Source organism: Rhinolophus hipposideros, assembly GCF_964194185.1.
Source record: "Rhinolophus hipposideros genome assembly, chromosome: 11".
Taxonomy (NCBI): Eukaryota; Metazoa; Chordata; class Mammalia; order Chiroptera; family Rhinolophidae; genus Rhinolophus; species Rhinolophus hipposideros.
This window is the reverse complement of record NC_138057.1, coordinates 24,063,686-24,089,330: the sequence shown is the minus strand read 5'-3', so window position 1 is coordinate 24,089,330 and position 25,645 is coordinate 24,063,686. Positions and strand designations below refer to the sequence as shown.

The following is a 25,645-nucleotide window of genomic DNA, read 5'->3' as shown; positions in this document are numbered from 1 at the left end:
TTTTAAAAAAAAATAATAATGCATTAAGATCCAACACCAAGTATCTTCTTTTTAAAATATTCTGCCTTCCTCATCTAAGAGCAACCCCAGCAGGGGCCTTTTCTCATCCCTCTGCTTCTTGTTCTACATGTTCTCTCAGAAACTCATAGAGACTCCCTTCTTCCCCTGTCCTCAGTGGGGAAGGCAATGAAATTCCTGAGCTTTATTTGTGGATATCAACTAGAACATATTAAGTATATAATTGCAGAATGCTTTATTATGTCCTGATGAAGATGACCATGTAATAATCCTTACCTACTCACTTAGAAAATATTATTCTGCCTAGACAGTAGCTCAACTCAGAAAATGACTGCAATCCAAAATATCAAAGATCGAGAGTAAAATTTCACTGCATTAAAAAAAAAGTGCCACAAAATCAACAATGGAGACAGCATCTTACAATAAAACACTGTGTCGCTCATCATCCATACCTGCCAATGGCCTGCGTACCTCACCAGAGTAAAGGACACCCCCCCCCCAAGACACGTGGCAGCCCAGAGAAATGAGCATGTACACTCACACCACTTTCCTTGGACTACGTGAAGCCTCTTCCTATATGCCCAGTGGTCTCTGACCCCCAGATTAAGAACCCCCCCAAATCTCTATCCCAGCCTGGAGTTCCAGATCCTTCTCTCTCCAGATGGCTCACAGGCACTGAAGAGAGAGAGAGAAAAAAATCTACTTTATGGGATATAATGTAAATACACTTTAAAGTGTACAATTCAGAAGTTTTTAGTAGCATATTCAAGAAGTTGTACAACCATCACCAATACGTAACTCCAGAACAGTTTTATCACCTTCAAAAGATATACCCATACCCATTTCCCCCACTGCCTAGCCCCTGGCAACCACTCACCTACTGGTTATGTTTATAGTTTTGTCTGTTCTAGACGTTTCATAGAAATGGAACCAAATAATATATGAAAAACATACATCATGCCACAGTTTGTTTCATGTCATCAACAAGTGCATGGGATGATTTTAATGACAATAAATTCAATTCTGAAAGTCAAGTGGTTTTCTGGTCTTCTCCCTCCTAACTGCCATGGAGATACAGACATGCTCAAGGGAAGCAGTGATGCAGGGATATCTCTGTTGGCGTTAAGAATTAGAACTATTTCAGTGAAAACAGGAGTCTGCCCCTGGTTTTATTATATAAAATGAAACGAAAGAGTACAAGGTCCCTGAAGAGCAGCATACACGTCAAAAGACCCAAAAGAATTTGCAACAACTTTGAAAACCAAAACCTCATTTTTTTCCTAAATTCTTTTTCCATCAATGACATTAGTATACAAAAACCAATCAGAGTCAAATTACTACACAAAGGTCCTTGCTTTCAATTACTTGATATCTTGATACTCTTTTATAATTACAGAAAAAGAAAGAAGAAATACGATTTTAGTAGGAGATTTGCCAATAATTTTAAATCACATTCTATAATCCTATCAGCTAGAAATAGATTAAAACTCAGGTAGCTAGGTATCTATAAGATAGATAGATAGATAGATACATAGATAGATAGATAGATAGATAGATAGATAGATAGATAGATAGGTAGGTAGGTAGATTTTTTTCTTAAGTATTTTATTCCACTTGCAAAATATTACTATAGAATTGACCCCTCTTTCCAACTATGATGCACTAATATGCAAGTTGGGGTCCCCTGGGTGCCTTTGTACAGAACAAAACGTCCAGTAAGCTTAGCTTCTGCAGAGTTCAGTGATTTTAACTAGCCTGGAGCAAGTCCACTCTTATCTGTGATACAGAACAATCCCAGCTTTCCAGCTGTGAGGAGGAAAATGCTTTGCATTATTAAATTGTAGCCATATGCTGTAAAAGCAGACCTTGTAAATATGGAGAGGGAAAAGAATTTAAAGGGAGAGGAAACTTCAGATGCAGGCGGTGACTGTAAAAAGAACCTGAGCTATTTGAGTGACAGAGCAGTGACAAAAACTGCAGAGCAGTGGATACAATCATGTAACCTAGGGGTAGTTATGGCTGAGACATCCTTTCACATGGAGTCTCTAACCTTCCCTGTGAGGAATCTGGACATTCAACAAAGAAAGAAAAATACATTAGAGCAGCATCTTTTAAAAGGTAACAAATTGCAACCTATTTAAGTCCAAGGCCTCTTGACAGTTTCCTGGAACCAGGTACAGTATAAATTAAGTACCCACATCAATGTATTAAATGTATTAAAATTTCACTTGGACTCTATGTTACCTTATGACATAATTTCAGATTCCACAAGATCCCGCAACACAGTTACAACATTAGGAAAAACAAAAGCTTAAGTAACTAACTATAGCCCAAGAACGAGTTCTTTCTCTCACAGCTTTGAGAAAGGAGAATATTTGCAGTGTTTAAACACACTTGTGACTGCATACCAGGAGCGCATGAATTTGGAGGAAAGCTGGATTAGAGGACAAAATAGGGGCTACCGAGCTCGAGCAACTACAGTAACGTGGTGTAGAAAAAGCCCCCTCCTTCATCAGTGCCCTGCTCCCCCAGCCTCAGAATCTCTCAGCAAACATCTCCCCGCAAGCTCATTCCCATGGAGGCAAGGGTCACTCCAGATTCACCTCCATCATCTCTTCAGCCTCTCCCCCACTGGCCCTTGTCCCTGAGTTACAGCTGTCACACTGTTCCTCTCAAGTGCGGACCCCACTGGGAGTGCCAAGAAACTAATGTGAAAACACCTACACAGAAAGAATTCTCATTTCTTTCTCTTTCACAGCAGTGCGCACTCATAAACACCCAAGCTGAGCAAAGACAAGGCCCAACTTTTCTCATTTCATCACAAGGCAATGAACCACAGTAAACTATATTATGTATCAGGGGGAGCAGAGACGGGGCAAGGAGGAAAGCAATAATAATCCAGTGGGGTTACCACTGTCTTAAGGTTTTGACCAATGAAAAAAAATGAGTTTTAACCTACATTTGCCAATAACTAATTAGGACCTTGGGCAAATCACTTAACCTCTTTGCCCTGTTTTCATAAGTAAAGTGGAAAAGTTGGACTAGCAATGTATTAAGTACTAACATCCTGTTTTCTTGAGTAATGTTTCTGAGAGTGTGTCAAGCAAAAAAAAAAAGAAAAGAAAAAGAAAGATTGGATTACAATAGTAAATTACTCATTTAAAATAGTTTAACTTTCTCTTTGGGGTGGGGAAGAAATGTGTAAACAAAGGTTTATGATACAAAATGCCAATCACAATAGAGACAGAGATGTCCAACCCTGCCTGGGAGAATCTGGTAAGATGTATGGAATAGTTTGACCATAAAGGATGGACAAAGTTTGCAGGGTGGATCTGGCAGTCCTGGCAAAGGAAAGAGCATACCACAAGGAAGAAAGAAAAAGAAAGGGAACTTGGTATAGTTGGTATCTGAACAGCATTTCAAGCCATAACACAGAATATGGGTACATAAGGAGTGAGACATCAAGAGCTTTTAAGAAAGCTGGGTTTGTGTTTTATGACATGCATTCATCTATAGCAGAGAAAGAAAGAGTAAGGAAAGAACTGAGGGAATTTTAAGGTTTCTGCAAAATTTCAGGCAAGAAATAATGTCTAGAGCCCAAATAAGGGTAGTGGGAACTGAGAGATGGGAGTGGATTCAAGAGATCTTTAAAAGTTCGAGAAGATAAATGAATATGTGGAGGATGAGAAAGAGGGTTCTTCAGAAGGAACTCATGAGCCACTCTAACTAAGGGTGTCTGGGGAGATTCTGGCAGCCCCAAGATACCTTACACAGAGAAAAACTCAACTCTGATAGAAAATAAAATGAATTGAATTTTTGAAATGTTAATGAGTTACCCACGGGACATATAGGGAAACATGTTCCAACAGTTGTTGAGCACATGGATCTGGAACACTAGGAGAGCGAGATCTGTTCCAAAGGTACACATCTAGGAATACAAAAAGTGATTGTACCTAAAAGTCACGAGGGGTGAAGGATGTGGGGAAGATAATGGAAAACACATAGAGAACAAAAGACAAAAATCTGGTTAAGAATAGGGAATAAGTCACCATAAGCAACTGAAAGAAAACACAAAGGTTCTTGGATTACCAGAAAAGGGCGCTGTTTTCAAAAGCACAGGCAACAAAAGCAAAAATAAACAAGTCTCACCATAGTGAATTAAAAAGCTTTTGCACAGCAAATGAAACAACCAACAGACAACCAATGGGAGAAAAATGGTTGCAAACTATACATAATAAAGGATTAACCTCCAAAACATACAACAAATTCCTATAACTTAATAGCAAATAATAATAATAGCAATAAACTCATAACCTGATTTACAAATGGGCTAAGGACTTGAATAGACTTTTCTCTAAAGAAGATACACAAATGGCCAATAGGTATATTTTAAAAGGCTCAGTGCCACTAATCATCAGAAAGCGCAAATCAAAATCACAATGAGAGATCATCTCACACCTGTCAGGATGGTTATAATAATAATAATAATAATAATAATAATAATAATAATAATAATAAAAGACAGCAAATGTGGAAAACGTGGAGAAATTGGAATCTTTACACACTGTTGGGAATGAAAAACGGTGCAGCCACTGTGAAAACAGTATAGAGGTTCCTCAAAAATGTGAAAATAGAACTACCACGTGATCCAGCAATCTCATATCTAGGTATTTATCGAAAAGAATTGAAACCAGGGTCTCAAAGAAGTTATCTGCACTCTCATGTTCACTTCAGTGCTGTGCACTATAGCCAAGATGTGGACACAACCTAAATGTCCATAGACAGATGATTGATGAAGAAAAGATGGTGTGCACATACGGTGAAACACTATTTAGCCTTTACCCCCAAAAAAGGAAATGTTGTAATATGCAACAACATGGATGAACCTTGAGGACATTATGCTAAGTGAAATTAACCAATCAAAGAAAGACAAATGCTGCATGATTCCACTTATATGAGGTATCTGAAACAGTCAATATCATAGAATTAAAGAGTGGAATGGTGGTTGCCAGGGATGAGGGACAAGGAGGAAATGGGAAGTTACTCATCAACAGGCATTAAGTGTCAGTAAGCAAGATGAATAAACTCTAGAGATCTGCTGTACAACATTGTAACTGTAGTCAACAATAATGTGTTATACACTTTAAATTTTTTTAAGAGGAGAGATCTCATGTTAACTGTTCTTAGCATGATAAAACAAACAAAACTTTGAGTAAGAGAAAATTTCTAAGTAATGCATGGTCAATTGAATTAAATTAATGCTCACGCACAGGGAAACATAGAATGGAAAAGATCCACTGGATTCCGATGATAAAAAGGAACAAATTTAATGAGAATCATTTCAGTGAGGACACAAGCCCCGTTGCAGGAGAAGTCAAGAAGGAATTTTGGAGTCTTTTATGTCATGTCATAGAAAAGGAGAAAGATAGGACACTTGGTTAAAGGGGGTTGTCTGAATGAGAAGCAAAGATGCATTTTTTTTTAAGTAACAAATAAGTTATTAGGATGACACAATTAAAATAAGGGAGATATATGGAGAGGGCCAGGAAGTGTAAGGGACAGAAAATTTTCAGTGGAGACAGTAAAGTTGGTGGCTTCAGAAAGTAGTACACTATGGAAAGGGAAGTGGGAAAAAAGTTATACAATGTTAATAAAGGGACTAAGAGATAAAAACTTGCCAGGGGAAAGCAATCTCTAATGATACATTTGTAGTATTTCTCACATCACTAGGAAAAACTATGTAACAAACTTTCATTCTACATTTCCTTAGAATGTCAAAAGGCTTCCTGAGACTTGAAAACATTTGTTTCTTTTGCCTCTTCTATATGACATTCTATTCTTGGGCATTTGATCTTGATTTGTAACTTTGTCGATGCCATCCTAAGTCTTTAAAAGGAGTGCAGGGCAAAAATTCAACACATTTCTATTTGGTTCCACATCCAATGATACTTCCTGCAGGAAGTGGTCTTGATCAACCCAGCTAAAAGAGCAAGTGGGACAAAAAGTCCCCTCTTTTATCAAGCACATGCTAATGGCCAGGTATGCTCTCCCATATGATGCTTTCAACAAGAATGAGTATCACTAACTGACTGTGCTGAATTCCAAAGAAGTCAACTGTTCTGCTCATGCACCTCTTGGCCCTGTCCTCAGGATATGGTAAAACATGGAGCCTTGATTGGGGTGGCAGGGAAGTTTAATTCCAAAGTTTGTGATCATCTACAGACAGCTCTTTCTGGACTCTTTATTGTTCTTGGTGTGGAATGGTATATATTCCCAACTATCCCAGAGCAAATGGCTGTCTATTTTGAGTTTACTTAACATAAGTTGACCCATACTGTGTGTCCTGGAATGTAATTTTTAATTCTGAACTCAGTAATTAGTGGGCACTCAATTAATATTATTTTACCTCATAAGGGTGCGGTGATTGGGGAGATATGGAAAAAATCTCCTTCTTTCATAACCTTACAGGATATTACTAAATTGTCTTTTTTCCCCAAAATTAAATATTATAAGTAATTAGGCTGGAACCATTGTAGAGGCTGGGCATGGTGCCAACTGCTATGTAGATTAACCTTTGAGGAGAGGGTTGTACACAAGTACCCATAATGTAGCCTGTAACAATAAGTAGCTGAGGGCTATGTGCCCTTCTGGTTTTTTAAGGGTAATTTGTGAATAAAACATTTTCCTCATCCTCTCCTCTGAAATCTATCATAAATTTAAATATTTAAGAACTTTACTGAATGGGATGTCTTCAAAATAGTTACAGGGTAAAAAAAAATAATGTTTTTGAAAAAAAAAATCTGCTCAGAACAAAATCCTTTGATTTTAGCACCGATTCTCACAGACCTCATTCTCGAATTACTTAAAAGCTTTACCTACAGCGTCAGGTCTTAACCACAGTTAACCAATCCTTTCAGTGTCTTTCTATTTATACTTTTATGAATAGAAAGCCTGTTTATAGTCTGTTGCACATTGTTTAGTGCCAAAGTTTAAAATTACTTCTAAGTATCATGAAATAGTGCATTTTCCCCCTCGAAAAACATCTTGATTCTGGTAGATACAATAAATGAGGATATGAGAAGGGTTGGGTATGGACTTATTAACTGAGGAGTAAATGGGCCACGAATTTTTAAAAATTAGAGTAAATTTTCTTCAACTGAACACCACATTCTAAGATAAAACATGCTCTATGAGGTCCCTCAAGGGCCTAAGCAAATGTATCTGCCTTCGCATGCAAATAGCAAAACAAAACAAAAAACAGTTTTACTATTTCTGTAACTGGTAGAGAGTAGTATTAAGTTTGTCCCAAATTCTAAGCTTTGAAGGAAAGAAAAAGTGAAAAGTTAAGCAAATATGGGCCCTAGAGATCCCAACAGATGACAACTAAAACTGAAAACGCTGAACTTGTTTTCTGGATCATTACATGGTTGATTTTCATTAGTTTCATGACAACCTTCTGTTGGCTTCAATCTCATATCTATAAAATAGCGTTGGGGAAAGATCAACCCCCAAATTTTTATAACTTAAAGAATTTCTTAAATGTAACCCAAGTATATTGCTATACTTAATAGATACTCTTTGCTTAATTTATTTAATTATTTATTTGGTTCCGTCTTTGTTCCAGAGAGGATATAACGTTGCTTATTTGACGTACACCCAATATTATCCTAATGGTTCCCAGAGGTTTTTCCAGACTACATACAAAAGTCAACATACAAAATAGTACAAGCACCCTATAAAACTTGCAACAAAGCAAAGTAGGAAAAGTCCGTGTTATTCCAAGTAAGAAAGCTATGGTTAATGATACTTGGAATACTTAGTAAGTTTACATGATTGAATTTGCAAAAATTGCCCTAAGATTCAATGCTTCTTTGTTATATAATCAGCCAAGTGAGAGCACCCCACAAAAGTACAGCCTTCCTGAACTCCAAAACGAGGCATCAGCTTTGAACTGACTTAGACACAAAATCTGACATCTCGAACGCCTTGTTTCCCTTGGATATTAACCATTCCAGCACTAGACAAATAACCGAGATTGGGAAATCTAAAAGAGCATGGCTCAAGGAATATAGAGACACAAAATAATAGAGCAAGTCAAAGCTAATTTTAAGAGATCATAGTCCAATCACACATTTCCTAAAAGTGGTAGTGGAATTTTTAATTATTAGAAATAAAGTTAGATCTGAATCTAAGTCCCTAAATGAATGGTTTTACCCCGTTTGGTCCACAACAGTTGTTTGCTAAAGTTGAAAGAGGATATAGCTCTATTGCTCAGAAGGGATTAAGTTGATTTTTCAAGAAAAAGCAACTGAACATAAACATATCTGTAACTATCTAAGTCTATCATAAACAAGGGAAATGTGCATCATAAAAAAAGTAAAGTGGCCCAGTGCTTCTTGACCAAAATACCAATGTCATGTCCTTGGGTGCCATCAAACTTTTAGACCTTAGCCCTAAAAAGAGTATGGTGTTCACTCCCACCATGTAACAAAGAATAAAAACAAAATATTAAATCACCAATACATAGTATAAGGAAATACCATAACTTTTAGACCTTAGCCCTAAAAAGAGTATGGTGTTCACTCCCACCATGTAACAAAGAATAAAAACAAAATATTAAATCACCAATACATAGTATAAGGAAATACCATAAAATCTATCTAAATGCTTTTAAAATAACTAAAACTACTTAAGTGCTTTTTAAAACAACAAATATCAAATATCCCTCCTCCTTCAAATGTCCTGCTTTTGTTTGCCTGTGCTTAATTTGCTCTCTAAGTACTAACCCCAATCAAGAAAAACAAGTTAAAAACTAAAGGCCTATCTGTAGACGCTCGTACTACAGTTTAGAGAGCGTGAAGATCACCCCTGTAGAAGTTCAGAGGAATCAGCAAGGAAGTGGTCTCCGTGTCAGTCAAGTCTGATGCTGGAAGAAAGCCCAGCCAGAGAGGGTGCCCAGTTTGCGGGGAAACACACACATCTGCCCTTATAGGATGACTGGATGGGATTCCACCTTCATGTCAACAGTGGAGAACAGATTTCAAAGAGCCTTTATCTCTAAAAGGACTTGAATGTTTGCCATCTTTTCCCAAGATGGTAGGAAATAGACACAGGGGTAGATGGTAGCCATTGTCATGGGTTGCACATCTCCCAATGGAAAACTACCAGGGATAAGCAAGTATTGGCAATCAAGTGGATGTTTTTCAAAAGTTTAGCTCCTCTTTGTTATAACAATGACAAGCAGCAAAGTGATTTGATTGTTTCGTTGCTCATGGTAGTAGATTGAATTAAAATAGATTGTGCCTTCTCCAGATACTGAAACTCAACTTTGGAGATTTCACATTTTAGCCAAGGCCAGAATACAGAAATGAAAAGGGTCTCTGAAAGACAAATTATGTTCCAACATACCAAATACACTTAAACTTATGAAAGGAGCTTTTAATAATAAGTATAATTTATTCCAATTGACTGTAAAACAAACACCTTAGTAAGTTCTGATTTTTCACATTTCAAATTAGAAACTATTCTGTGTTCTATGTTCCCAGGAGTCTGATTTATTTCACGGTATTATAGAACAAATTCTTAATTTCATCAAACAGAATTCTTTCATAATCTCTATGGTTAAGTCCATGATATAATGATACAGAAAGCATGCTAAATTGATGGAATGCTTCTGAATCATCAAAGGAAATTCTAATTATATTGCATTTAATTTTGGTGTTATATGTTTTATATTGTAACTCTGAAAAAATGGTAATCGATGTATGATTATATATATATATATATATATATATATATATATATATATATATATAATATTCAACTAATCATATGCATTTATTTACGTCATCCCAATTTTAAAACATGGTTCTCAAAAAGGCTTGATTTCCAAGGAAAATGTAAAAGGAAAAAAAAAATTAGAGGTATTCTACTTTGATGGGTTCTGTTTGCCATATTATATGCAAACAGATAAATTAAGAGATGCACTGAATGTAGCAAGAGAAAAAATTAACCAAGCTTCTTGAAAACTACTGAAAAATCCAATTCTGACATTACATCACCATTCAAAGATTATTCATTCAGCTCAAGTAGAGAACATCTTTAAGTGTGCGTAATTCTTTCTGTACGAGTTCAGAAATGCATTTCAAACAATAACAGCTTTATTAATTTCAAATCAAGCTGTCACTCAAAAACAAAGAATATATTCTTTATTTAGTCTAACTTAAAATACTTACCAACTCTTTTTCTATTATAGGATGTTCCCCCCTCCCATTCTTTGTAAAATGAATGAGGGAGTTTTTAAAAAATGTTTAGATAAAATTCACTTTTGGCTATCATGCTACACAGAGACGATAGCAGTCAATTATATAAGAAATTTTAGTAAATTTAGTTAAAGTCATTACAAGCTAATGAAATTTTCTCAACTTCAGAAAATGTCTAACAAAATTTATTATATTGTAAATAGTTTTTCTTTTTAATTCTAATTTCTTAGCCATACACAAAAAATAATAAATTAATTGGATTTTGCATTTAAAATTGTCCAGTTTTTTTACGTTTTATCAATTTATAATAATATTAAATGATTTTGATGAAAGTAAAGAAAAATCAACTTGGCATATATTTAAAAATCTGTATGTAATTAGAACTTTTTATCTTTGAGGTATACATTGTTTTTATTAAACAACATAATATTTTGTCAAATATTATTTTTGTGCAATACAGAAAAGTTAATATGGAGTTGGAAAAAATAGTTTTTCTGAGATAAAAATAAAAAACAAAGTACAGTCAGGACTCAGAAAGAGAAAGAAAAAATATTCTGTTTTAACGTTGCATTTTTACTCGAGTATTTACTTGCTGGATCTTTCTAATATTTTAAACCAAGACTAGTCAGAAATATTTTTTTGTAGTTTTGGACTTCTTCAGGTATTTCAACCTTACATTAGCAAAGCATTATGACAAACAGCAAACAGTTAAGGACCAAAAAAGCAAGTCTACCTGAGGAAACTTTTATTATTACTTTTTATAAAGTTTTTGGTTTATTTTCAATGAAAATACAAATGAGATCATTTGGGGAGGTAGAAGGCATGTGTGGTTCATCTGGAGTTTTTTGTTTGTTTTGTTTTGTTTTTGTTAGTTTATTCTTAGAGCACTCTTTTTACCAAAGTCACAGCTATAATTAAAATTTTTATGGCATTTATAGAATACTAGAAATTCTTCTTTGTACTAGCTTTATCTCATACCTCATGTGAAAAGACAGCCTTCCTAAATCAATATCAATATTCTGTATGTTCAGATTTAGGAGCAACAAAGCCAAGAGGATAGCCAAATTAAAAAAGCCTATTTTCAGATCTGGAACAACTTCTGAAAATAAAGAGGATATTTGGCCTACCTTATATTAAAGGAAAAGTCCTACTTTCATTATTTCCCGATTCTGAGACTCCAATAAAAACCTTATGGAATAAAACTTGTTTGCAACAATCCTTCACTGAAAACATAACCAACCCTCACCACAACCCCCTATAATAATAGTATGGAAATGTGTATTTTTTCTTGTGTGTTTTAAAAGAAAGATTAAGAGGTTGTTGGGTTTTTTTTGGCTCTTCAAACAGCAATGACTTTTAGCGCCTGAAATATACACAATGAAAATATATGCATATTCATTTTCAAAGAAACACCAACAAAAATTAAAACGTTGGTGATTAGGTAAGTACTGATGACGCCAATATGGAAGTATTTGCCACTGCGAAGGGCCTAAACAGAATCACATCTTGTCCTGATCGTACCTGCCTGCCAGAATGAAATCGGCAGCTGACCAATTATGGGGTGTTTATCTATACAGTGGTACCTTTGTTCTCCAACAATGTCAGATTGCAAACGTCCTGGAACACATATTTACCTGGAGGATTCTTGGCAGGATCATTGTGGCTTGGACTTCCTGATTGTCCAGAATCTGTAAAGAAATCACAGAATATGTTTTCTTTTTAATTTGTTTTGAAAGAATTTCACAATCCTCAGAAGGACTTAAAAATGTTTTTTAAGGTAGAACAATGAAGTTGAGTGTTTAAATATACTTTCCCAAGCCTTTCAGCAGCAACATTCTATTTATCAAACTAGATGTATGTCTATAGGTATTTTGATGTCGAAAGGAAATAAAACAATATAGATCAATAACATTCTTGGGGTAGAGTAAGGTTTTTATGAGACAAAATGTCCAGTGACAAAGGTGGTCTGACGGTTGGGTCTGTAAGTAGCACTATGAAATAAAGCAGATAAAATTCAATAAAGCCCCTACAAGTCAATCAGAGCATAATCTAACACACTTTTAAAAACCTGAAAATGTTTTCATTCAAGGACCAAGATACACAGAAACAAGAGTCCTTTTTTCCAGGATTTCATCTGCATAGACACATATCCACTCCAATAATCCCCCAACCTACTGGATCCAGGCCCAGATGTGTCTGCATCCCATAATAGCAATCGATTTGCAAACACCGAGAAAAGCATAAATTACCAGGGAGAAACCAACATGACTTTGTGGCAAGCAAATTGTTGGATCAATTTAATTTCCATCTGGGATAGACGGAGAGACTCTACAGATAAGGAGGAAGAGATCAATGCCGTGTGTCTGAATTTCCTACCCCACATTACTCCCCATCGATGCTCCAGAAAGCAACATGAAGGCTACACTACTGTTAGGCAACATGTCTTTCCTAACTAACCCGACACTTGTGTTTTGTTCACTCTTCTTTCCTCTATGTCCCCTCTGCATGTATCTGTGTCATTTGACCCATATTATTATACAGTTACTTGCAGGTTGCTTTGTAATCTGCTTTGATTGGTTCTGGTATTTAATTTTTGTCTTCCCAACTGAATAGCATGCGAAACAGAGGCAGAGATTCTGTCTCCTTCTTTTGTATCTTCCTCAGGGTTTCGTTCATCGCTGTGAATGCCCTGGGCTTTCAGTAAATGCCAGAGAAATGGACAGCTCAGATTCAGCAGTCTTCTTTGCTTGCTTAGAAAAGGCAATTCTGAACTTGATAGTGAATTTCAACAAATTTGACCGTTAGGGCACAGACAAGTCTCTTCCCTGGAAAGCTAGCCGTTGCACTAAGCCAAGACAGGGATCCAGTCTTACTTGAGCAGAAAACTCTTACGCTGGTTTTTTGATCAGGGTAACTCTGCTCTTGCACGTAAGTGATTAACATACTGCTACTGCTGCTTTTACTATTCAACACAAGGACATCCCGTTAGTTTCTTTCTGTATAAAACTTGGTTATTTATGTATTGATTTGTTTGTTTATGTCCTTTGCCTCATGCCTGCTAACTAGACTTAATGCTGAAATCAGAATTTTATCCCTTCCTCCCATGTCCTTGTCTTTTTCTTTTGGTTCTAGAATAGTTTTCATGAAATCTGAACAAATAGATTTAGTGATTCCCATATTATTCTCCAATTTATTTCTGATTTCCCAAAGTGGAAGTGAAAAAACTGGTAAGGATTCTTTCTCCAGTCAAATTCTAGCTAGGGTTTCCTATAGACAGAGATTTGGGTCCTCTCTAAAAAGCTTGTCTCTAATCTCCCATGAATTCCATTACTTCCTCTGGAATGGAGGCAAGATTCCATGATTTACAACGTAGGAGACCAATTCTTTCTCTTCCTACATTCCTGTAAAAGATGGTACAATATTGACCACTCTCCAGGCGTGGAGCATGATAGTTACATAAAAATGATAAATTATATTATTTTGCTACAGCCTCAGCTATTTCTGCCTTGAACTCCTCTGACAGATGGCCCTCGGTATCGATACCGCCTTGCAGATTAATTTCTCAAGTGCCTCTACCATTTTAAGGAGTTCCTATTTATGCAGATGAACACCCCCACTGGCCAGAGCCTCCCGTGTTTTCTTTTTTCCTCTAAAGCTACTGCATATTTCTGGAGACCTAGACATGTACACCTCCAGGTGGCTATTGCACCTTCATGATGACACACCACGAAGCCGGTTAAGGTTGTCGGTAGAGGACAAAAGTTGTGACTCTACATGAACCTCAGCATGTTTACTTAAATCAACTTCAAAATGGCACTACAAAACTCTTTCTCAACACCTGGTTCCTACAATTTGGTCCATTCCTGAGAAAGTATTCAGTTAGAACAATGGCAGCCCCTGTGACCCCAACACCCCACTTGGGAAACCCTATTCTTTTCTGCTGCAAATTACCCCTTTCCCCCATCTCCAACAATTGCAGACCAATGTCTTCAATTGAAAAAAAATAACAATTATTAAAAACAAACCACAAGCATTTGAGGGAAATCTGAAGTAGACCCTAAATGTGAGTCACATACTTGCTTTTAATACGAATTCCACTTTCTAAAAAGATCTGGCATTTACTGGCACACAACGGCAGATTCTCCACTAATACTCCAAAGTCTGTACCCTCTCATAAGCACAATAGCATATACTGGCTCCCCAAAACACAGAAAAGGGCTCCCTCAGAGAGAGAGCTAGAAAACATTTACTTTTCAGACTGTAAACTCTAACACTATAATCTCCTCTTAACTCTTATGTCACCTTATATCGGTCACTTAATTCCAACTGCTGGAAAAGGAAGTAACCAGGGAGTCGCAGTTGGCAGAGAAACCAAAAATGAGCTGTTATTGTGGTTAACTTCAGAGAAGGAATTATTCAGACCACATCTAAAACCCTTCCAATTCACCACCTCGGTCAAATTACTCTATACTCAAAAGTTTTATTTAACCACTTCCATCATTTGTTCAAGTCCTGTGTGTGTGTGTGTGTGTGTGTGTGTGTGTGTGTGTGTGTGTGTACTTAATATGTTATAGTGAATACTAGCTCTGTTCCTCTCTAGTAGTGTGATCTTGTGCAAAATTACTTAACACAGCTTTGGGGTCTTGATCTTTAACACTGTCATGCTATCTATGTCATACAACCATTGCAAAGATTATTATTATATAAAGCATCAAGCACTGGTTAGACACACCCTATCAATCGATAAATGAAAGAGAATATGAAACATAGAGACCATATTGGAAAAAAAAAGATTAATATTTTTAATGGACTAACTATTCAGGAAGAAAGATCGCACAAGGGGACATGACAAAATTCTGTCCATCCCGGGACAAGCATCTAAAATTGCTGGTGGTGAATCAACTGAACATAGCCAGAGTACATGCCCTCCTGAGAACTGCTAGCTCAATGCTTTAGTCCAGCTCTCCCCACAAGAGAGAAGTCGTTACTGCTACTGTGAGGATGTTAGGAGCTGTCATGTTCCAAAGGCAATAGATATCGGCCATTTGATAAATTTACCTTCCAGAAGACGGAATCTTTGAAGAACAAGGCTGGTAAAAACATGGGCCATGAGTCGCCCAGCACACTGCGTCTACAGTTTAGAAAGAAGATTTTGATGCGGTGGAAAAATAAGAGAGGGGAAGAGGTCTTGAAGGCAGCAGACCTAAACCCATCCTCCGTCATTCCCTCTACATTTCGTCTTCCTTGATTGCAATCTCTATTTTCTTCATTTCCTTGTCTCTTTCTGACATGTCTGAAGATAACGTAGAACTGAAAGACATTTTCTACTACATACTTATGAAAATCTCATTTTCCCCATTTTTTATTTTTAAGTCTGAATCAAGCATATTGTATTTCTTTCAGGGGAAAAAATAGTTAATGAAGCTATTTCTAGAATACTACATTTTTAACTCAATCAATTCCTCCTCCTTTATGTTATAGATTCTCCAGAAACTTATTAAAAAAGGTTCACATCCCAACATGACCATTATCAACTTTTCTTCAATCCTTTCATACACTCCTTATTAAAAAGCAGCCAATCTTTTATAGCTTGTTTAATATCTAATCTCCTAAGGAGTGACTAGGTTTCCTGAATGAACCAATTGTATGGAAGATCCTGGGTTACTTAGGTAATCTAAATGGTTTGTCCAAAGTTAAATGGCAACTATTAAAATGTATGTTCTCTACATGGGCCACTCATTCAGACACACTGCCTCTTGAGTGGTTATGATGCAATCTTAAAATCATGCAAAGCCAAGCAATCTTCTAGTAGATGTTTCTGGGAACTTGACCTTTCCCTAACTTCCCACCATTTACCAATACATTCAAAAGCTTGTTCACCAATATAAAAATCCTTTAGCTATCCTTTCTACCTACGTTGGAAATAATTATTATTATCATTGAAGTCTATACATCAATTAAGGCTTTTAAGAGAAGCCAACTGTAAATCAGATGTAGTTTGGATTCTTTCCACAAAACAAAGGAAATTCTAATGTTTTACTGATAATCTGGTGGAAGTCCAATAAAGTCTTTGTCACATATTTAAGATAATAAATAAATAATGAGCTGTTAAGTATTTGTTACTAAGTACTAACTTTCTGGGTAGGATGAGTTCAATTATCTGATGTGGGTGGATCATCAAAACTGTGAAAGAGTTTTTGAAGGTCTTTAATGTAAGCATCAATTAAATGCAAATTGGTAAGATTTATGGAGCACCTTCCATATTCCAGTTGCTGCTGTTTGGAACATAATAGGTTCTACATAGATGCATATTAAATTCCCATTTAATTTATAATATACCTTTAAAATATTGTTTTAAAAGGAAGAATATAAATTCTATGGCTTCTAGAAATTCAGAAGCTGCTCAGAGACAGAAATGTACAAATTAAAAAAAAAACACTGTGATAGGTACTATAAATGAGTATATAGCAAGAAAGGACAATTGGATTTTCCTAGGATGCATGGACAAGAGCAGGTCATAAAGGACAACAGAGAGAGGTGACATTAGGAACAGAGCCTTGAAAAAAACAGGTCTCAGATCTCACATCTTTCTAGTACATATCCCTCTGGGCTATTAAGGTCATCATTTTAAAACCCAAAATTCATTAAGCTACTTCCCTGCTAAAACTCATACATGTATTTCAAATATCCACAGACAAAACCTCAAATTTTTTAGTATGCCATTCAAGGCACTTTGATCTGCCTGCTACCATCCCCTGGGTGATACCTTCTTAGCCTTTCCGTTCCCTACTGTCACCTACGTTCCACATCCTGAGTCTCTGCACACGGTGTCCTTTTTTACCACTGAAACCCTCCATGTTGAGGTTATCCCTTTGAGATTCTGGACTACAGGATGTCAGAGATGCTTCCCTAGTTAGTCCAATAGCCCGCATCTTTGGTATAGTGCCTGGTATATTTGGTTAGGTCAAATGAATAGGAAACAACAGACCGTAAACCACAGAAGTACACAAAAAAGAAAGACTGGGCATGACCCCTCTGTGCAGAAACATGCATTAGAAGTCAAACAGACAAACCGTTGGTGACAAGGAAAAGGGACAATTATCAGGGCTGGGTCTCGTGGCCTCCTGTAAGACTCATTCTCCCCGCTTACTGCCTGAAGGAATATTTGGGAATGGGAGTGGGTAGATAAGAGGAACTATTATGAGTCAGAAATTAGTTTTTGGCTTTCTCCTACAAAGGGAAGAGCTGTTTGGTGGGGATCCAGGAAGCAGGCCTTTAGTGTGCAAGCAGGAGGACAAGAAGCTTTTAATGAACTTAATATATAAGCTGTCGTCCTATTCCAAGGTAAAACTTATTCCAGGAATTCATTTTAGTCTCTGACACCATGACTGGAATGTCAACAGGAAAACTAAAATTGAGAAGCATGATTTTAATTTATAGTCATTTTGGTACAAAGAAGGGACTGAACAAGCTAACTTGTCAGATCCCTTCTGGCTCTAAAATTCTATGATTCCATAACAATATAGCTTTTATATCGAGGGATATCAAAAGAGTAAATGAAACCCACACTGTAACCTGTTAACCTACAGATAGCCTCTTGCTAGAACTAAAATTAGTCATCATGTGATAAAGGGCCCCTTTGTCATATTCCTTTGCTTTAAGCAGGTAAAGAAATAGCCCATTGTCAACTACAGAATATGAGATTTTTTTTTAAGGCTTAAATTAGTCCCCTTCTTTCTCTCCAAAACATTATCAACATACTAATATATTTTCACAAATTAAATATATAGCATGCCAGGAAGAATCACTTAAAACAGAGAAAAGTCAAGATGTAAGAAACAAACAAAAACTTGAGGGAAGTAATACAAATGCATGTGTTTTATAATAGGGACACAAAAAAATTAAGTAACCAGCTTTTTATAGGGGAGGAGGAGAAAACTATTCTCCTCAGGCAAACCTTGCACTCCCTCTTCCACTCCCTCTGTTGTGCCTCACTCTTGGCAGTTTACTTTCTACAATGACTGATTTCCCTGGGATTTATAGTGAGTTAGCTTTATGTAATCACAATTCCGATTACATAATTTGCCATATTTTTCTCCAGTACAGTTAAGACACTATAAAGCTTCAGTTTTAATGGAGGACTGCTTCAACGATTGGGGTGACACAAAACTATAGTTTTACAGTATTTTCTTTCTCGTCTATTAAATGTTTAATAGACAAACACAAAGAAAGAACATGGGAAGACTAAGTGCTTTCCTTGTCTCTCATAAGCATGTAAATGTGTAGGAAAATGTTTATTCTCCAGCTGTCTCTCTCTCTCTCTCTCTCTCTCTCTCTCTCTCTCTCTCTCTCTCTCTCTCTCTCTCTCTCTCTCTGCTTCTGTCTATTTCTGTCTCTCTGCCTCTTCTCAACAGGACATTATATTATATGGCATCCACTTCATTGCAAAACTTGATTAACCAGCCATCCATGGGAAGGGTGAACTCTGTCACTTTGTTAATGGAATCCATGACATATTTTTGCTAAATCTGTACCCCTTTCCCTAAATCCCATTCTGAACAGGAAGAGAAATCAAACCACTCTGAATACTTTTGCCAGAACCACAATAATATTCTAAAGACATGGCTTCCTACATATTTTTAATCATGCCTTTCCATCTATATTATTTCTAACTGGAAGGCCCAGAACTTCAGAGCTCCCTTTCTATTGGTTAACATTGATTTTAAAATATATATATTTGATATAGCCAAACTCATAATTTTAAAGGATATTGCGATGTTGCGGTTCCTTACAGATAAAGTAATTTAATTAACCAAAGAAAAACATGGAACTAGAGTGGATATGTAATATATCCTCTATTTTTAATTTTTATCTTTACACATATAGTGTTTACATGTAGTTCTATTATTAAACCTTCTTTTAAAGAACCACTTTTTTTTTTCTTTTTGGCTTAATAGGAGATTAGGTTCAAAGCATCATATCTTAAGGATTAAAATAAGGATTTGTTTGGGATCAAGACCACAATTTGTTCACGAGGACTTAACTGAAAAACATAGGCCACTAATATTTAAGAAAAGAAAAATTACAAAGCTATATGAGAGCAAATCAAACATACCCATGCCAAGGGACTATTGACCAGTGCAGATACAAATACCCCTGCACAAAGAGTATTAAATCTCCCAACATCTCTGACCAGAGGTTTGCACTGCTTCATTAACGCGCACCAAAACCCCCCAAACGAAAGCAGGGATAATCAGATCTGACCTTTCCGGCCTAAGATTAAGTTCAATGACTCTCTACTGATCCAGGGATCGAGTGAACCAAAGGTCACGAGCAGGATCCTCTACGCTACATGCTTTCGAAGCCTTTAGCCTATAGAACGCAAAGAAGACACTATACTGGTCATTGTCCAGATTGCTAACTTTCTACAGTGTGTTTTCAATTAAGTAAATAAAATGTAGTAATTAAATCAAGATTGCGTAATATGTTTTTGATTTGTAATCTCATTTAAATTAATTAACTGACTCAATCCTTGTTTAGTTTTTAAACTGGCCTAGTTAGGAAAGAGTCCCTGGGAGCAAATCCAGTTTTCTATCTTTAAAAACAAGGCAGAGCAATCTGGCATACTTAAAAAATTTTTTTAAATGCACCAGCAAAATATAAATACAGAGGCAAGGGTGTTACTGTAGAGGAAGGAGGAGTTTCATGGCAATGATTTTGACTGAAAAAATAGTTCTTGCACTAGAGAGAAATAAACCAAAATATTATTTATTCAAAACATTTCTTTTCCAATTTTATGAAGATTGCATGTTTGTTGGAAGCAAAACATTTCCAGCTGTATTTTAAGTTTCTGAAGAGAGTTGTAAGATTTATAATCTTTCATAAATGCTGCCCATATCTCATAATATTAGATGAACACGCCACTGCGTACTTTAAGGAACAATTTGCCAATGAGCTTTGCCACATGAAAACAATGAAGTCCTTTCCAAAAGCCAGCCAGATCCAGTAGGAAAAGAAGAGATGAATGTTCTGTCTTTCCCATCTGGGAGACATTGTGGATTTCAGCTATACTATGTAATATAATTTTTTTCCCTTGGAAACCAAGAAACGTGCATTTTATAGCAAGGTATGTAGTGCAAAGAGAATGCTGGTGAAATATGAATCTGGAAATGAAAACCAGAATGTCATCAGACTAAAGAACATAATTATGGAGGCAAATTGAAAAATCAATGCAAAATTTCAACAAAAACCAAATGCAATGTTTATGGTCCTATTAGTCTTAAATTTTCTCTTAAAAGGAAAACATGGAAAAATAAATGCTCTTTTACCTCCAAAGTCCTGAACAGCACTTGTTACATCGCTGGCACAGTCACTTATCTGCTTTATTTTGTCCTGGGGTCTTCATGTATTGTTCTAAATCCTATACATAGCACATTCCTGTGTACACATGGCCCTTTTGTGCTATGTCGTTTCTTGTATCTCCCCAAAACTTAATATAATGTTGTATAATCTAGATTAAAACCAGACACAAGACTTTCTAATATTTCACTGGCAATCTTTCTTCTCAGGGAACAGAGCATGTTTTCTCAAAGCTGTCTGGAGAGTCAGGACTCCTGGGTTCCATTCAGTAACTGCCAACCACTTGTACTCTGACCCTTAGAAAACCACTTCATGTCTGAAACAGTTTTCATCTTGCCCAATCACTTAAAACTGGGTAAGAAAAAGTAAGAGTTTTTAAGCCTTACTCATTTGCAACAGGATTAAGAGGGGGGAAAAATAACTTCATACAACGGTGAAAATACGCGGAAGTATTTGTAGGGAAAGGGTAAGATTTTCTTCAAAATATACTTTAAGATTTAAAACTCCCCCACCCCACCCCCTAAATCACACACAAAACCCACCTACTTAGTCCTCCTCTGTTTTCACTCTGTACAGTTCTCTTGAAAATACTAACAACATAGGTAATTAAAGGATTGGATTAGTATCCAGCTCTGTTGCTAGATTCTAAACTTCATGGGGTCGAGATACATGTTAGTCTTACTCAGTATCTAACATAATTCCTGGCACATATGCTCAATCAACATTTGTTAAATAAATGAACACCAGTTTACAGTGAACAAGACCTTGATGGTTGATTATCACTTAAAACATTTCATCTTCCCCAAATTATAAATAAATTGCCCATAATGTCAACTGTAACTTTGACTTGTTTGGTTGTTATCTCCACATATACATATTGTATTTTTCAAGTATCTACAATCTCTCTACAAATACAGATTTAGCCGTTGATTCAGTCAATGACCAAAAAGAGAAATTCTCATTTTTTAATTCTCTCTTTATCATAGGCATGTGTTCCTAAAGAGAAATTTCTTACTTGAATAGATTTCTCCATTATGTTAGATAAAAATACATTTTGCCAAATCATTAAAATGTTTATGTTCAAGTCATTACAAGTTTAGAGAAAAGAAACTGGATGGATTTTTCTACATACCCTATTAGTTATATATATATAATTAATAACTAGCCTTTGCTTTATTATTAAATCATGACTCTTAAATCTATGATGATATATGCATAAAAAAATAAATGCATATATTTAATCAAAGCTGCATAATAATTAGCAGAGTAATAGAGTAAGACAAAGACAACATATTTTCTACCAAGGTAAAGTAGATTTGTGTATCAGACATTCATTACTGCTTATGTTTATAAAATAACTTTATCATATAATATTGGAGGAATAAAATCAGAGAAGTCACTTGATAAAGCAGGAAGCTTGCTGATGTGGCAGATAATGGCATTAAATGTCCTAACAGTTCCTTGATAAGTGGTTCAAAGAACTTCTGTTCCCATGTTTTCAGGGCAAAAGCTAATTTACCAGGAATAAAAACTACTTGAATAATACATCATGTGAACTAACATTTTTTGAAAAGGGATAAAATGAAACAAATGAGGAGATAGCAACTTCCTCCTGCAAATTAAAACTATGCATGAGAGGAAAGTAACTCAATTTTACTGATAAAATAAAAATAAAAAAGTGGCTAACATGTTTTTTCCTTTTTTTTAAGAGATCGGGATTATTCCAATAAGTGAAATAATATGTTTGAAAGAACTCTGAAAAGTTTACAACCCTTGAGAAATATGATTTGTTATAATTGCATGGGGCAATAATATTCTTTCAAATGGTCATTTGAAGAGGAAAGTTCAAAAGACAGGTAATTTTAACCAAGTATAATAAAGAGCCTATTATAGAAGCCTACCATGGAATCCACTGTTCATTACTAGGGTTGTTTGGGAAAAGAGTAAAAAAGAAATGATGAGAAGCATGTCCACTTGCTGTATCCATTTTAAAGGGAATCAGGAATATAAGGGCACAGAACTATGTACCATGTGCTCAAAATTCCTTCCATTTTGTCATTTTACCCAGTTTATCTTTAATAGAGATTCAAATAGACTCCTTATGATTCAGAAATCTCTAAGCTAAATCAAGAGAGTATGAAAAAAAACAAGTCTCTGCATAATGTCCCATCCATATGTCTTAACCCTTAATGATATCAAACCTATGTAATTTTATACATCAAATGCCTTCCAGATGTGACAAAATTTTAACACAGACCAACTTCAAGGTTTTTACTGCAGACTCATCTCCCATGCTCATAAAGATTTTCACTGCACATAACATTACACATGGCTAATGTCCAATTTTCCAAATTGATTATTATGCTGCCATTTCAAAACTGACATGGCTTTCCAACCAAAAAACAAACTATGCTGCCTTCAATAATAAAATAAACCTACAAAAATAAAATCATACCAGATACCACATCACTATTTCCAAGTTGTAGGCAGTGCTTGATTACAAGGACAGTTGAACTTTTCCTTGTCCACTAGTCGCACCTCTAAAAGATGGAAAAGGGGAGGGAGAGGTCATCTGTAATTCTTTGTCAGAGCTAATTGCCATCAGAACAATTGAGACTTTCACCTGTTGTTTTTGGTTTTAAAGATTGGTTCTAGTTAGAGAAGATCAAATTCTTCCTGACATTTAAAGTATGTAAAAATTTGAAAATCAACCAAAAAGATCATTCATGGAGAATTTTCAAAAGCATCTAACAATAATGCTAAAATAAAATAAAATAAAATAAATTCTCCGGTAGGATAAAAAAAAATTGAGTCACTCAAAGCCAGTAAGAAAATCTCGTATGATAAGGCTTTGGACAGGATCATGCAAACTTAATCCCTCCCACAAAATTAGTGCTTTGAACCTTACCTCAATTCCACCTGCCCACTCCATCTCCCAAATCAGATTTGCCAAGCAGTAGTAATTTGTCCTCAGAGCCATACCTCACTCTGTGTCTGCAAACTGCATTTCCCAGCTCTGTTAACAACTGGCTTCAAGCCAGTTCAACCAACGGGAGGCACTGGTGAGAGTTTGAGAATTTGGAGGACAGGAAGAGAGGAGAAGAGAGGTGTTTCTTTCCGTCTCTCTACTTTGACAGGTGTCTCCAGGCAATAGTTAGGTCTCCTTTGTAGTTCCAGCTTCCAATGGATGGATCCCTCTTTCTCCGCCCACTCCCTTCAAGTGAGTTCCAGCTCCAAGACTCTGGTTACACCATCATCTCCCTTTTACCTCTGCAGCCTTAGTTTCTGTAGTGAGTTCCTGATGCTAATGTGTGGGTCGCCTCACTTGTGGTTTTTAACCTGTTCTGACACCATCGTAATGGGTCCCCACTACAAATTTCTTTCTACTGGACTCTGGGAGGAGCTCTATTTTCCTGGACCCTCACAGACACGGTTTCCCCAAAAATAAGACCTAGCAGGACAATCAGCTCTAATGTGTCTTTTGGAACAAAATTTAATATAAGACCCAGTCTTATATTATATTAATTATATTATATTATATTAAAGACCCTGTTTTATAGTAAAATAAGCCCGGGTCTTATATTAATTTTTGCTCCAAAAGATGCATTAGAGCTGATTAACTGGCTAGGTCTTATTTTTGGGGAAACATGGTATACGTGCTATTTGAAGTTTGACATATTCATCACTCTAAAATACATGTCAGGTAGTACAGTTAACAGTGTTAGACAGATTATAATACCACTTAGAGTATTCATAAATTTCAAGTATATGTTATGACTCTCATTTAAAAAGGTGAGAAAGCTAGGCCACCACTCAGTAGGCAGTATGAAATATTATATCACAGAGTCTTTTGTAATGGGCTATACTGACACTTAATGATAATCAAGGTTTTAAAAAGATTAATTACTTAGATTTTCAATGCCAAGCTCTAAATACATCTCTTCCACGAAATCTGATAATCCCACCCACCCATCCAGCTTTACTATGTTTTCCTTTTACCATCTCATAGTTAGTCTTTCTAACCAACTTTTAACAAGTTACATAATATGTGGTTTTTTTCTTGTGTAGGGTTTTTCCTACAAACCCGACTGAATGCTCCTTGACTGGATCAGTTATGAGTCTGATTATTTTTATAGAGCACTATATGCTTATTTATATCTCAAGGCACAGATAACTGTGATTTGCTTATTAGTTGTCTGACTAGTTAACAGTATTATGTGAAGATAATCCAAAGGTTGTCTTACATGTACACCAACATCCATCAACAAAATAACAATACTTAAACAGAGAAATAATACTAACATTACTCTGTTTTCTCTAGGAAATAGTCCACAAAACCGCATTTGACATCCAGCATTTACACATAGGAAAAGTCATAAAATATGAATAGGCAAAAGTGGTCTCTTCTATCAGAACTGTATCATCTATGACGCTTTAGTACAATGCTCCACAAATAGGAGCTAACAAAAACATGTGTTTGTAAGTATACGGAAGTATATGAACTCAGAAAACGAAAACTTCACAATAGTACAGATACACCTGATGTTTTACACAGTATGCAAGATAACATCCCCACTGGAGGGAAGTGACCTCATAGAAAACATACAGCATTGATTCACATGTTGACAACTTTTTCTGCTGAAACTTGAACAGGACGACACCGGTTGTCCTGCCTGGTGGGAACACCCAGGGGACAGCATTGCCCTGTAATGCCACGTCCCTGCTTCCTATCGATCATGTTGAATTCTCCCACCTCCCAGAGTTTTATTTTCATGGTTTTGAAACATAACTGTCCTAGTTTGTGAGAGTTACCAGCAAACATCATGTGGAGATGGTATCAACTGGGAAAAAAAAAATCACTGTTTATTAAATTTTTTCAGGCTGAGCCTGAAATCTATTTTAGTCAATCTATGTCACTTAAGGCAAAATGTAGAAATTTAATTCACTGAATCTTTATTGAAAAAAGAAAATGGGTTACAGTCTAAATAGGCATAAAACGATCATGA

General features: G+C 36.0%; 1 protein-coding gene across 9 annotated transcripts in view; it reads right to left on the bottom strand.

Annotated features, from left to right (window-relative positions):
- The window catches only part of NFIB (nuclear factor I B), a 213,540-nt gene that overhangs the window by 73,941 nt on the left and 113,954 nt on the right, over nucleotides 1–25,645 (bottom strand). For all 9 annotated transcript variants that reach the window (XR_013994477.1, XM_081066987.1, XM_081066981.1 and 6 more), the window contains exon 3: nucleotides 11,915–11,968. Coding sequence is in view for 8 of the 9 variants with exons in the window: in XM_081066987.1 (XP_080923113.1) it covers nucleotides 11,915–11,968 (54 nt within the window). In the remaining variant the exon portion in view is untranslated. The remainder of the gene's footprint in view (nucleotides 1–11,914; nucleotides 11,969–25,645) is intronic.